Source organism: Priapulus caudatus, unplaced genomic scaffold, assembly GCF_000485595.1.
Source record: "Priapulus caudatus unplaced genomic scaffold, Priapulus_caudatus-5.0.1 Scaffold64, whole genome shotgun sequence".
Lineage (NCBI taxonomy): Eukaryota > Metazoa > Priapulida > Priapulimorpha > Priapulimorphida > Priapulidae > Priapulus > Priapulus caudatus.
In genome coordinates, this window is record NW_014577125.1 from 119,850 (window position 1) to 133,818 (window position 13,969).

At 52.1% G+C, this 13,969-nt stretch overlaps 1 protein-coding gene across 1 annotated transcript in view; it reads left to right on the top strand.

Moving 5' to 3' along the window:
• The first annotated feature begins 8,369 nt into the window (after positions 1–8,369).
• The window catches only part of LOC106821214 (arginine-glutamic acid dipeptide repeats protein-like), a 57,218-nt gene continuing 51,618 nt past the window's right edge, over positions 8,370–13,969 (top strand). The window contains exons 1-2 of the mRNA XM_014825923.1: positions 8,370–8,390; positions 8,747–8,858. Of these exons, the coding sequence (XP_014681409.1) occupies positions 8,370–8,390; positions 8,747–8,858 (133 nt within the window). The remainder of the gene's footprint in view (positions 8,391–8,746; positions 8,859–13,969) is intronic.

The following is a 13,969-nucleotide window of genomic DNA, read 5'->3' on the forward strand; positions in this document are numbered from 1 at the left end:
CCAAATACACAAACAAGCATAGAAAACATTACAAAATTCGCAGCGGGTGGGAAAAACACGGTTGCTACGCGCCGTTTTAACAGTCCCGCCTGTTGGCGGCATGAATATGCTATGATGTTAGAGCAAGAGTCAACAGCCAAGCCTTCGCTATAATTTATAATGTCCGTGCCTGCGCCGCATCTTTCGAAGCCTTGCGAATAGATAGTAATTATTGTGTGAGATACGAAAATTATAGCGCCGCGCGCGGCGCTGCTGCTGCTACTACTACTATCGCTGCTGCTGCTGCTACTGCCTGCTACTGCCTGCTGCTAGCTGCTTGGCTAGCTGGCCTGCTGTCGGTGTACGATCCACTTGCTGCTGGCTCCTGCTTACTACCTTACTAACTATCGCTGCTGCCTGCGCTGCTACTGCTGTACTGCGGCTGCTACTTGGCTTAGCTATTACATCTTGCTTAGCTGCGTGGCTACGATGCTGCGTGCTACTGACCCTGCTAGCGTGCTGCCTGCTACTGACTGCTACTGCTACTGCCTACGTCTGCTACTGCTACTGTCTGCTTGCCTGCCCTGCTGCTGTGCTGGCTATGCTGCTGACTGCTGCCTGCTGCCTACTGCTTACCAACCTAATGCTACTGCTGTCGCGCGCTCTTCTCCATTAAATGCACACGCACGCGAGCCTTCCGCCGGCGGTCTTCGGCTGACGTTGATTTAATACAAGCGCCGGCTCTACGCCTGCGTCGCGCACACACAAATGCAGCTCAATTTACAAGCTGATTACGGTGTTCATTAGGAGAGGATGTGCTCGGGTTATGCTTACTATTACTCGGCGGTGCCCTCCTGAAGCGGCGGTTTCCCAGTTATGCGGGGAGAGGGACCCTTTCGTATACAGTGGTGATCCCGATGCGAAGCGCTAGATTTGCCGCACGGCGGTTTTCAGTAGAGCAGTCGTGGATCTAATGCGCGGAGTAGGAGCGGCCGGGAGCTGTCCGCATTTGTCGCATACAGTGGAGGGTGCGCTTGATTGCTTTCATCTACATAACGCTTTAGGCCGCCGACCACTCCGTATCTTCTCTTAATATTGGATGCATGAGCTAGGTGGATGCTGCTCGCCTGGCAGCTCGGGGAACCTCGAGCTGACCAACCCAAGTTACGTCAGTTATACTCCATCGGCTTCATTCTTTCCTTGTCCTGATTTACTAAATTTCTCGAACTCAGTGTTGAATATCCTCAAAAAAATCTGTCTCTTACACTAAGGCCATTATCTATCAGTAGCGATCGAATCCATCGCGCTTCGCGCGCCCTACGAATGGACTTATTTTGCATCCAGTCTTTTACATTTACGATCATTTAATTACTGGCGGTTGCTTACGGCGAATCATACGCGTGGGCGTGTGGCCTGGGCGCGTCGCCGTGAGTGGATGTCGGGGTTTTGTTGCGGCGCTTAAATGAGACCGACTTTCTGCTCTTCCGCTTCGCTGTATCAATTTGAAATGATAATCGTGGCATTCTAATGGAAGCGGCCACATTTCTATGTGTGCCTCGCGAGGATTCATAGCGCAGATCTTTTACATCCTCCGCGGCCTGGCCCAGCGTCTACCACTTATAAAATTCTCGTCCGTCCTGTGTTCAATGTTTGGTTTGATTCGTATGAAGCGTAGTTATTGGCCTCTCGGATTCACCGCATGATGTATTGAGTCTTTCCTAGACGTCTCGTCATTCCTGCTCGTACTTCGTATCTAGTACGCCATGGGCGTTCTTTTTTGTACAATATTAAAACTAGCTCATTGCAATTGAGTGGTATCGCCCTTTCCATCGCCACTGCAAAAACCACGCGCGAATCCGTGTGTCGCTCAGCGGCATTCTGGTGACTGCATCAATTATGCCGCGATTAGAAATCGAATGATACAATCCCGTAACGTCTTATTTTTGTGTCGTAATTACTGTTGTCGTTAGCATGCCGCCAGTAGTACGCGCATCAGCGGAGCAGCCCAGTAGCAGCCCAGTAGCAGCCAGCAGCGAGTATGCAGCAGAAACACGTCAGCAGCAAGGCCAGCAGCAGGTAGCGAGCAGCAGCTCAGCGTATGCTAGTAGCCAGCAGTAGCAGCCAGCAGCCGGAAGGCGGCAGCAGCAGTAGTTAGCAGTGGAGCTTGCCCAGCCAGTATCAGCAGTAGGGGCAGTAGCAGCAGCAGTAGTAGCAGTAGCTGCCCAGTAGAAGCTAGTAGCTAGGCGAGTTAGCAGCTAGCTTAGCAAGTAGCCAGCAGTAGCAGTAAGGTAGCTGAGTCAGGTCCTCGGGGTGAGTGTCACGCTGGGAGCAGCAGCCAGCCAGTGTTAGCAGCAGCGCCAGCCTAGCTAAGTAGCTATGGTAGTTAGTAGTAGTAGCAGCCAGCAGTATGTTAGCCCAGCCGAGCAAGCAGCAGCCGCAGCAGTAGCAGCCCAGATAGCCAGCAGTAGCAGTAGCTCTAGTGAGCAGCAGTAGCAGTAGCCAGCAAGCCCAGCAGCAGCCAGTAGGCGAGTTAGGCTCGAGCAGCAGCAGCAGCAGCAGCAGTAGCGCAGTAGCAGCAGTAGCAGGTCAGTAGCAGAGCAGTGCAGCAAGCAGCAGCGAGCGGTCAGTGAAGGCATTTTCCGCCAGCTGGTTAGCTCAGCAGCAGCAGCCGCGCGGGAGCTAGCAGTAGCAAGCAGCAGCTAGTGCAGCAGCGAGTAGCAGCCCAGCAGCAGCAGTAGCAGCAGCAGCTAGCCAGCAAGCAGCCAGCCAGCCAGCAGCAGTAGCAACAGTAGGCAGCAGCATGGCATGTACGTTTATATAGTTATGCCAAATAACGCGGCGTGATTGTCGGAGTGAGCAAAACTCATGGCATGCCAGCCAGCGCGAAAACATACCTGCAAGTGCTCTCGGAAATCGACCACTGAGATAGATTTTTCGTGATTGTTGCCGCGCTAACGCCATTTATTTCTCATGCGAAATTCCCTGTGTTGCCGGTCCGGCGCGGGGCCAGGCGTCATCGCGACCCTCGCGCGGTGTCCGACGTGGCGGGGCCAGAAACGCTGTTAATAGCCTGCGTGGGTGATCTGTGCGCCGGCGCGGCCTGTGTGTGCTCGTGTACGTGCGCCGTGTTGGTGTGTCGTGGCGTGTACGTTTCGCGCGCGTGTGCGCGGTGTGGTGTGCGTGGGTGCGTTGTGGGGAGCAGGCGCGCCGGGCGTGTGTGTGCGTGCGTGCGTGTGTGTGTGTGTATTGATGGTGTTAGTGCTGCGTATATGGTCCGTGGGCGTGTTGTGCTGTGTGCCAACGGCGAGGGCGGTCATGTGTGTGTCAGTGGTGCATGTGGCGTATGCGTGTGCTCACCCTGTCTGTGTGCGCGTTGCTGCTGTTCCGCGCGCCGCGCGCGTGCGCGCGCGCGCGCGCGGGGGTGTGCATTGTGTGTGTGTGCTGAGTTGAACTCGAGTGTCGGGCACTGTGTGTGTGTGCTGTTTCCCAGCTGTGAACCACCTGTGTGATGTGTGTGCCTAGATTACGTGTTGTGTTACTGAGTTGCTGCGTAGTGTGCGGCTCAGGTGAACTCGCCATCAACATATGTGCGGCTTGTAGTAGTGTGCGTGCGTGCGTGTTGCGCCTGGTGTGTTGTGTGTTGCAGTGCGTGTGTGTGTGCGTCCGACTTATCTGTGTTGTGTGTGTGTGTGTGTGTGGACGGCCTAGTGTGGCATCGTGTGCTGCCCCCGCGACGAGGCTCGCACAGGGCCCCGCCGCATGGCTGTGAGTGTGCGTGTGTGTGATGGGGCCGTGTCGGCTATGTGGCACTACAAACAATGCAAACAGATGTCGCCGATCCGCCCGAGTTGCGGGCGTGGTGTGCTGTGCGGGTGCTGTGTGTGTGTGTGTGTGTGTGTGTGTATGCGGTGTGCCGCAGCTGGTTGTGTGTGTGTGTGGCCCGTGTGGTGTGTGTGTGTTGTGCGCATTCTTCTGTGGTGAGGGTGTGTAGTGTGTGGTGTGTGGTGTGTGTGGGTGTGTGTGTGTGTAATGCGTGTGTGATGTATGTATGTGTGTGAGCTCGCACTTGTGTGGTGTGCGGGTGTGTGGAGCGTCATTTTTTCCGGTGGTGGGGGGTTCGTGTCTGTCGTATGTGGCGGGTCGCGCGAGTGTGTGTGTTTCGTGCTGCGGTGTGCATGTGTGTATGCGTGTGTGTGGTTTGTGTCGCTCGGGTCACTTATGTCGCCCTGTGTTGTGAGCGGGTCGCTGGTGGTGTGTGCGTGTGTCTGTGTGTGTCGTGGTGTGTGTGCTGGTGCTGTGTGAGTTTGTGTGTGTGTGTGGTGTATGCCTGGTGTGGTGTGTGTGCGCTGTGTTGTGTGTGTGTTGTGTGCGTGCGTGGACCTTTGTGTATGGTTGCGTGTGGTAACCTGTTGAGGAGGTGTATGCCTCGTGGTGTAATTTTTTTGTTGCGCGATTACGCCCGGTATGTTGTCAGTTGTTGTGCGTGTGTGTGGAGCGTGGGATAGGCTTGCGGCGCCCGCGCGCCCCGCCCCGCGTGGGCTGGCGCTGTCCGGTCGCCGTTTCGGCCCGTCTCCCCGGGGCCGGTGCGGCTGGCGGCCGGGCCTCCTGCCCCCCGCTGCCATGTCGTGTGTGCCGTTGCCGTCGTGTGTGTGCCTGTGCGTGCGTGCTGTGAGGGTGCGTGTGTGCCGGCGATTGGTCCCCGCGCGTTGCGTGACCCGTGCTGCGCTTGGGCTGGTGGCTGGACTTGACCTTGATGCCACAGGGTTTACACTACACTAGGCAACCCTCGATAAAAATGTATGAGATGCACCACCGGCTGCTGGCATGATTCGCCGTAGCATGTTTCTCCCCCTAGAACACAAATTTCCCTGCGTAGGCCCGATACCATGACAGGCGCTCATCCCCGCGCGTTATAACCCTTTCTTAATGTATTATTCCATGACCTGGAGGTCATCGCACCGAAACGCACCGGCTAAGCTAGGCACAGTTTGTAACACAATGCGGGTTGCTGCACGGCAGGCACGCCACAACGAGGGCCCCCCCCGGCGCGCCGCGGCGGAGCGGTACACGCAGCGTACATTCGCGGGGTACACGCACGTACACGCCAGATACACGGGCGCGGCTACCACGCGGCGGACGCATACCATCGGGCACGTTACACGCACCGTACCGCGGGCGCTACTTACGCCCGTACCACGCCACGATTATACCCGCGCAGATATCTGACGGCACGTACACAGTTACACGCAGATACAAGCACGGTTACACGGCAGGGTACACGGGCAGATACACGCGACGTACAACGCGGGGGGCTCCACGTAGCGCGTTATCACGGCACGTGCACCGCGGCGATACACGCACGTACACACGGCGTACACGGCAGATACACGCACGCATAACGCGGGTACACGCACCGATACACGCAGGTACACGCACGTACACGCAGATACAAGCACGTACACGCACGTTACACGTGGTACACGCAACGTACGTGCGTGTAAACGCTGTCGTACGTGCGTGCCTACCCGCGTGCAATCACGACCCCATGCAGCAGGTGCTACCGCGGTGTACGTGGGTGTATCTGCTTTGTACCTTGCGTGTTAGCCTGCCGTGTGGTGCGCCTGTACCGGTGAATCGGGCCGCTGGCTGTAACGTGGGATGTATCTCCGCCTGTATCTGGCCGTGTACGGTGAGCCGGCGGTGTGTACCTCGCGTGTACCTGCGTGTACCGCAGTGTTACGCTGCGTGTATCTCCGTTGTACCGACTACCGCGTGTACGTGCGTGTAGTTCCCCGTGTAACGTGTACGTGCGCTAATATCGATGTATCTGCGTGTACGTTGCGCCTGTGTCCTTGCTATCTGCTGTACCTCGCGTGCTTCCACGCTGTGCGGGTGGTGCCCCGCTAGGTAGCGTGCGTGTAATTCTCCGTGTACCCGCGCTGCTAGTCTCGTGTACGGTTGACGTGCCGCTGTACTGCGGGTGTGCGCTGCGCTGCTATCTGCGTGTACGTGCGCGTTACCCCGCGTTGGTACGTGGCTGGGTCTCTCGTGGCTCGTGCCGTGTACGTGCGTCGTAGGTGTACCCGCTGGTGTGTACCGGTGCGCGGTGTATTTCCCGCTTTTGTACGCGCGTCGGTCGTGCGTGTATCTGCGTGTTACGTGTGTGGCGGCAGGGGGCGCTGTAACTCTGCGAGCTCTGCCGTGTACGTGTGTGTATCCTGCGCAGTCTGCGTGTACTCGTGTGGCTAGTATCTCGCGATTCTGCGTTACGTGCGGTAACCCGCGTGTACGTGCGTTCGCTACCGCGTGTACGTGCGTGTTAAGCCTGCGGCACGTGCGGGTATCCTGCGCCCTGTACGGTGCGTGGTATCTCCGCTGTATCGCGTGTACGGTGCGGTGTACTGTATCTGCAGTGGTACGCTGCGTGGTACCCGCGTGTACGTGCGTGCGTATTCTCCGGTGTACCGCGGTGTCGGCTGCGTGTATCTGTGCGTGTCCCCCCTCTGTGCGTGCCTGCCTGAGCAGCATTGCTTCCTACAAACTGCCTATGCTTAGGCCTCGTTTCGTTGCGTCGGGTACGGGCGTGACCCCAGTGTCATGAATAATAATTAAGAAGGTCTATAAGCGGGCGTCCATATAGCATCCTATATGCGAAAAGGCAGGTCGCCAGAGTTGGACGTAGTCCATTTAAATCGCAGCCTTGACGTTCTCCTTCGGGCCTTCCTTGTTCCTTGGAGTTAAAAGAATATTCTTTAATGATGATTAGGACGCGCTGTAGGGGTTTAGAGGTTTATAAAATGATGATCTTTTTGGAGCCATAACCTAAAACAAATGATACGGCTTCAGCACACGTTCTCAATGAAGGGAAGATGGTAAGAGGGAGGCTTAAATCTGTATTTAAACCTCGGGTTAATTAGGTTTAAGCGTTTTTAGCTTAAAACGTTAAACTGGTATTGTACGTGTAAACTTGATGAAAAAGGCATGGATTTCCTGTTGGACGGGAAGTAGCGGGGCTGACTGTTCTGGTCTCCCGCGGTTGTTAGGGACTGTTAGCAGCCTACCTTAATCAATTCACGTAGTGTGGCGTCGCGAGTCGTGCTGTTTACGGACGACTGTGTGTGTGTGGTTTGTGTATGCCAGTCTCTCTGTGTTTATACCCTGTGGGGCCGCTAGTCGGGTAATATTTCATGCGTGAATCAAGGCAATCTGTAACGACTCCCTGCCTCCTTTGATTCAGCATAATTAACATCGTTTTGCCATTGCTAAGCCGCACGAGTTTGCCCGGAACCCCTAGGGGAAAAGTGGATTCATTCGCAGTAATTGACGGTAAAACATTTTGCTGCTGCTGCTACTGCTACTGCTACTGCTGTCGCGGTCTCTCATTAAATGCACACGCACGCGAGCGCTTCCCCGCGTGAACGGATTAACACGCCCGCGCGCGCGCACACACAAATGCAGCTCAAATTTACAAGCTGCGTTTCATTAGGAGAGATGTTCGGGGGATTACGGCGGGGTTTTCCCATTATGCGGGGAGGGACGTTTATAACATTCATCATGGTCAAACCTAGATTTCCGCACGGCGGTTTTCTAGAGCAGTGGTCGTGGCTCTAATCCATAAAGCAGCATCGTTCGCCGTGTCTCTAATATGAAGGATAGGGGGCGCTGCAGTCGGTGCGTGAACCCAGACGCGTCATACCGGCGTCTTCTCCTGTCGTATAAATTCCGATTGAATACTAAAAATGTCTCCTACTCTACCATTACCCTACCGAATCACGTTCGCCTACAAGATTATTGCTCGTATAACGAAATACTGCGGGCGAATCATACGCGTGGTGGGTCCGCCTGATATTCGGGTTTTGTGGGTTAATGAACCACTTTCTGCTTTCCGCGGGTGAAATGAAATGTGGGGAACGCAATTCTGGCGCGTGTTTAGCGATCTCTCGCGCGCGCTCTCACAAAAAAATGTGTAGTCGGCAGGTGTTGTTGAGCATTGGCGATATGATTGGTATTTGATTTCTTTAGAAACCGTCGTCACGCGACCGTATAGCCGCCAGGCGTCTTTTGTAAATTAAAACAGCATTGCAATTAGATCGCTTTCATCGCCACTGCAAAACCCGCGCGAATCGTGTGTGCGCGCATTTCGTGACTCATCAAATTAGCCGCGAATTAGAAATCGATTACAACGTAACGTTATTTTATGCGTAATTACTGTGTCGTAGCATGCAGCAGTAGCAGCAGCAGCAGCAGCAGCAGCAGTAGCAGCAGCAGCAGTGGCAGCGTGTGTTTGCATACGCGCGCGTACTTGTTTTCGTGCGCGTGCACGCAAAGCTTTGTTAAAATCTCGTCTAAATTTTATTACCTAGTAAAACCGACTCGACCCAGTGCGAAACATGCCGATGGGAACTAAACTAGTAGCAGGTTTAGGTGGTCACGCTTTCCGGACGTAAATGTAGTGAATTATTGATGTCGGCGCATATTTCAATTATGAAAATTTTCAATTATACAAAAAACCATCGAGCTAATATGAATTTTTTTAAATACTTTTTACTTGTAAGTTATTTAATTACACCGTTGCTGCTAATAGATAGTAAAACCTTACCGAATACAATTGTACATCACTTTTTCATGAATTCATATAAAAAAAACGTAGTGATCAAATATAGATTTTACACTCTTCCAGTAGCTGCTGTCATTGCAGCGTGGTTTGAGGTGCATGCTGGGTGTATGTGTGGGTGCAGGTGGCTAACTGACCGTCTTTTCATTTCAGAGTAAAAAAGATGTACCGGAGGTGGTAGTAAAGTGGTACTACAGACACAACGAGATTCCACAGTCAGTCTACCAGCTGCTTGTGCAGGACCGCATCACAGAGAGTTCTGCTGGTGAGTACTCCACGCACGCACGCACGCACGCACGCACGCACGCACACACATATACAGACACACACACACACACACACACACACACACACACACACACACACACACACACACACACACACACACACACACACACACACACACACACGAGACGACGTTTGTCTGGCATGATCACGAGTAGCTATAGGCAGATAACGAGCGTCTCTGCACTTGTTCTCGGGACTATCGGCTCAGCTGCTGCGTGCGGGTGGTCTGTGATTAGAGACAAGTCCGCTGTCCTCGTATAACACCCACGCTCTTGCCAGCAGTTAAAAACTGCAGCATCGCAGCAGCATCGCGGAGTGCGCATTGAAGCCGGCCGCCTACGAGGTGGGATTTCGATCATTCGCTGTCTCTATTCGATTCCCCAAACGCAGAATGATACGCGACTGAAGGTGGGGAAAAAATTACGCTGCTTTGAATGTGATTTTCGAATTACAGTCAGAATCAATTGGACGGGTCCCGCAAGTTGTTTGCATCACATCGTGCGTGTGGCTGATTGTGCGTGAGCGCGGTACCGCGCGACGCGGTTGTGCGAGCCTCAAACCTCAAAACTCGCATTTCTTTGAGCGAGCGCTGACATTCACAAACAGAGCCGCATTTGAATAATAAGCAGAAACGTCAATAATAAATTTTTTTGTTACGTAAACATCAATGCACGAGCACAAACCAGCGGTTGCCTGTCGTCGATTGTCAGTCGTCGATTGTTTGCCGTCGATTGTCAGTCGTCGATTGTCTGTCGTCGATTGTCCATCGTCGATTGTCAGTCGTCGATTGTCAGTCGTCGGTTGTCTGTCGTCGATTGTCAGTCGTCGATTGTCGGTTGTCGATTGTTTGTCGTCGATTGTCAGTCGTCGATTATCAGTCGCGAAAGCTCCGGGGTCAATATTAACGAATACAGTGGCACGCAATAATTAATTAACGGATTATTTTTTGAACGAACTGTTGCATGCTCACCGTTTTGCACGCAACCAAACCAAAATTAACGTGACGCAATCACGTGAGCGTGAGTGATGGCGTGTGTGTGTGTGTGTGTGTGTGTGTGTTGTGTGTGTGTGTGTGTGTGTGCTGTGTGTGTGTGTGTGTGTGTGTGTGTGTGTGTGTGTGTGTCGGCGCGTGTGATGTGGTGTGGTGTGTGCGTGTGTGTGTGTCTGTGTGTGCGGTGCGTGGTGTGTGTGCGTTGTGTGTTTGTGTGTGTGTGTGTGTGTGTGTGTGTGTGTTTGTGTGTGTGTGTGTGTTTGTGTAGTTTGTGTGTGTGGTGTGTGTGTGTGTGTGTGTTTGTTGTGTGTGTGTGTGTTGTGTGTGCTGTGTGTGTGCGTGTATGTATGCCATATATACGTACACGCCGCATGCGAATCGAGAGAATCGTCGTATATTCGTATATTATATATATGTGTGTGTGTGTGTGCTGTGTGTGTGTATGTGTGTGTGTGTGTGTCGTGGTGTGTGTGTGTGTGTGTGTGTGTGTGTGTGTATGTTATGTATGTATATGTATGTATATGTATGTAGTATGGTATGTATGTATGTAGTATGTATGTAATGTGATGTATGTATGTATTATGTTGTATGTATGTATGAGTGCGTTGCGGCGTGCGTGCGTGTGTGTGTGTGTGTGTGGCTGGTGTGTGGTGTGTGGTGTGTGTGTGTGTGTGGTGTGTGTGTGACTGTGTGTTGGACTGTTGTGGGTGTGTGTGTGTTGTGTGTGTGTGTGTGGTGTGTGTGTGTGTTGTGTGTGTGTGTGTGTGTTGTGTGGTGTGTGTGTGTCGTGTGTGTGTGTGTGTGTGTGTGTGTGTGTGGGTGTGTGGGGGGATCGTGTCTCTAGCAGTGTGTAAGCAACTCTCGAACTATAGCACCTTCGCTCTGCACAGGCTGCCCTGGGGTCTGTGGCACGAGGCCTGTGGCCAGAAGGCGAAGGGATTATGGTTCATAAGTTCTCGCGTAAGGAGAGGAACGAGCGCTCCATCGTTGCGACTACTTTGTGTGGCGCGGCGGCGCGAAGAGTTTGAATATACGTGAGCGTAATTAATGTTATAACGAACCGACGCATCAGCCGCTGGCGCACGAATACACGTCCCCCAGCGCACCGAAACAATCGCCAGCCAGCATCGCAAACTAATGTCGCCGCATCTTAAATGCCGACTCTGTGTCACCTGCCGGACTATATCAATTGCAAAATTAGTGCCAATATGTCATATACTAACGCCATGACCAAAATGAGGTATACGAGAAAATCAAGGGGTTCTTTCAGCGTGTATCCGGCCTGATTCGGTCATTTGAGTAACAATAGCAGCCACCGCATCAGGCCACTTAGCCTTCTAAAACTCGTCTTTCACCATACAGAAGCAGAGCTCGCACCAGCGTTACGTATGCCGTGTGAGACCCGCAAACGCGAACTGACTTAACGACATCAATTATGAATTCGCGCTGGGGGCAGCACATGGTTCCCGCCGCCATGCACCCTCGGAAAATACGATTGGTTCGTGAACGCAAATGTTATCGTATTATCGTCACATCGTTAACCCCGTCTAGCTTATGTGCAATTATGTATCTGCTCACATTAAAAATGCAACGATTGCACCAATCCATCAGCTCACACTTACAACCACTCCCATTCATCTCACTCATAGCGAGAAATGCGTACACTATTAATGCCGCAATACTAGTGTACTGTGAACGCAGTACGGAAGGGTTAATTTAAATTAAGACTAGTGAGAAGCGCAATTGCCATGCACTTTACTTCATACCCACATCGCTCGCTAAGCGCAGCGCTGCTTTATAAACAGCCTAATCGTCATAAATTTAAATAATTCAAATTTATTATGAAATAACCGCACAGTTAGTACGTCGTTTACGCATTTGATCGCGTAATAGAGATCGTATCACAACGCGTTGCGTAAACGTAGGAAGCTCTCACTTCTCCCTCCACTCGCTCTCTCTCTTCTCTCCTCTCTCTTCTCTCCTCTCCGGCGCTCTCTCTCTCTCTCTTTTTCTCTCATCTCTATCCTTCTTCTCTGCGTGGGTGTGTGTGTGTGTGTGTGTGTGGTGTGCTGTGTGTGTGTGCTGTGTTGTGTGTGTGTGCGTGTTGTGTGTGTGCTGTTTGTCTCTCTAGCTCTCTCTCCCTGTCTCTCTCTTCTCTCTCGTCGTTTTCTCTCTTTTCTCTCGCTTTCTCTCCCACCCTCCCTTTCTCGCTGTCTCTATATCTCTAGATCTCTTCTCTCCCCTCTCTCATCTTCTCACAACAGACCACACACACACACACGCACACACACACACACACACCACACACACACCACACACACACACACGTATCTGCTCACGCGCCTCTCTTTTTCTCTCTCCTCTCCCTTTCTTTCAATTTCCCTCGCTTTCTTTCTCTTTCTCTCTCTTTCGCTCTTTCTCTCACTCTGTCTTTTTCTTACTTACTCTCTCGCTTTCTCTATCGCTCTCTCTTTCTCACACACTCTGTCGCTTTCTTCTTCTTCTCACTTTCTCTCTCACCCCCTCTCTCTCTTTCTCTCATTATTCCACCTCCTCTCTTTCTCCTCCACTCCCTCTTTTCTTTCTCACACTTTTACTCTCTCCCTTTCTCTCTTTTCTCTCACTCTCTCTTTCTCTCTTACTCTTTCACTATCTCTCTCTCTCTCTCTCAGCCTCTCTCTCTCTCTCTCTCTCTCTTTCTCTCTCTCTCTCTCTTGCTCGCTCAATCTCTCTCTTTCTCTTCCACTGTGTATCGCCGGTCGCCCGGTCGCACAAGCGCCCATTCCTCAAAACGGACGACAGCACACCGGATGAAGTTTTCATTAGCATCGTGTAGGTGTTGCCGATAATCGCAGGCAACATCACGTGACCAGCGCGCGCCGACGTCGTCCATCACGGCGACGACGTCCCGCACGGCAGACGGAAGTGTTTATTCGCTAGCATATGGGCACCGCACGGCATGGCGTGGGGGCGGGGGGGGTGTTAAGATAATGTATGAGACCTTGTGAGGTGCGGTGCGGTGGCAGGGTTCAGGCGGAGATGCCACCTGGTCTCGAAGGCCATTCACCTATTAACCGGGACCAGAGGGGGTCAGCCTACTGGAAATGGGAACCAATTTTCATGCATATAGGCAGATGATTCGTGTACATACCCATGTAAAAATTAATCTGGCGGGCAGCGCTTGTGGTTGTGGTCAGTGGGGTCATTGAAAGGCACCCCAAAATTTGAGCTAGATTTTTAGCTGGAGAGGAACCCATGAACCTATTGGAAAATGTTCGCGATGGTTCCAAGGTTCAGGAATGCGACACTGCCAGAAATTTTTTAGTTGGTGGGGCGCTATGCGGCCAGGAGCTAAAAAACCGATAACCCCAAAATTGAGCTAGATCAGCCCTGGAAAGGTAAAACTTGCTGGCCACCATTAAGAATAATGTTCATCATAGTCCAGTTAATCTGTGAATTGGCACTGCCAAAATTATTCAGTGTGGGTATCGCGCAGACCCCCCAACTGCCCCCACCCGCCAAAATTGAGCTAGAAATAGCTGAGAGGAACCCGTCGTGCCGAACCTATTGCGAAAATGTCGGCAATGGTTCCGAGTATCAGAGAATGGACACTGCCAGAATTTTTAGTGGTGGGGCCATCCGCAAGACGAAAAAAGCGTTACCCCCCCCGACAAATCGAGCCTAGAATTACTGGACAAGGAAACCTTCCGGCCACCACTGGGACAATGTTCGGCTAGTCTAAGGGCAGGTCGTGAATGGCCACTGCCAGAATAATCAGTGCGTTAGGGTGTGCCCACCAGACGCCCTAACTTGCCCCACCGGGCTTCATTATTTAGATAGATTAGCTCAGTCTAGGTATCTGGTACTAGTCATTATATCTACTCTGCATCTAGCTGGAGAAGAAAACCACTGATCCACGTCAGCTTGCTTCTCTACCCTTTCTTTTTTATGTTGTTAATTTGCAGAATAGAAATCTTTCAACAAATCTCGAATGTACAACACATTGATTTGATGAAACACATTATCCTTATTATAAAGCATTTCTTTCTCACACTTTTCATTTCTTATATACAGCTGTATATGATAGAGTGGTTATA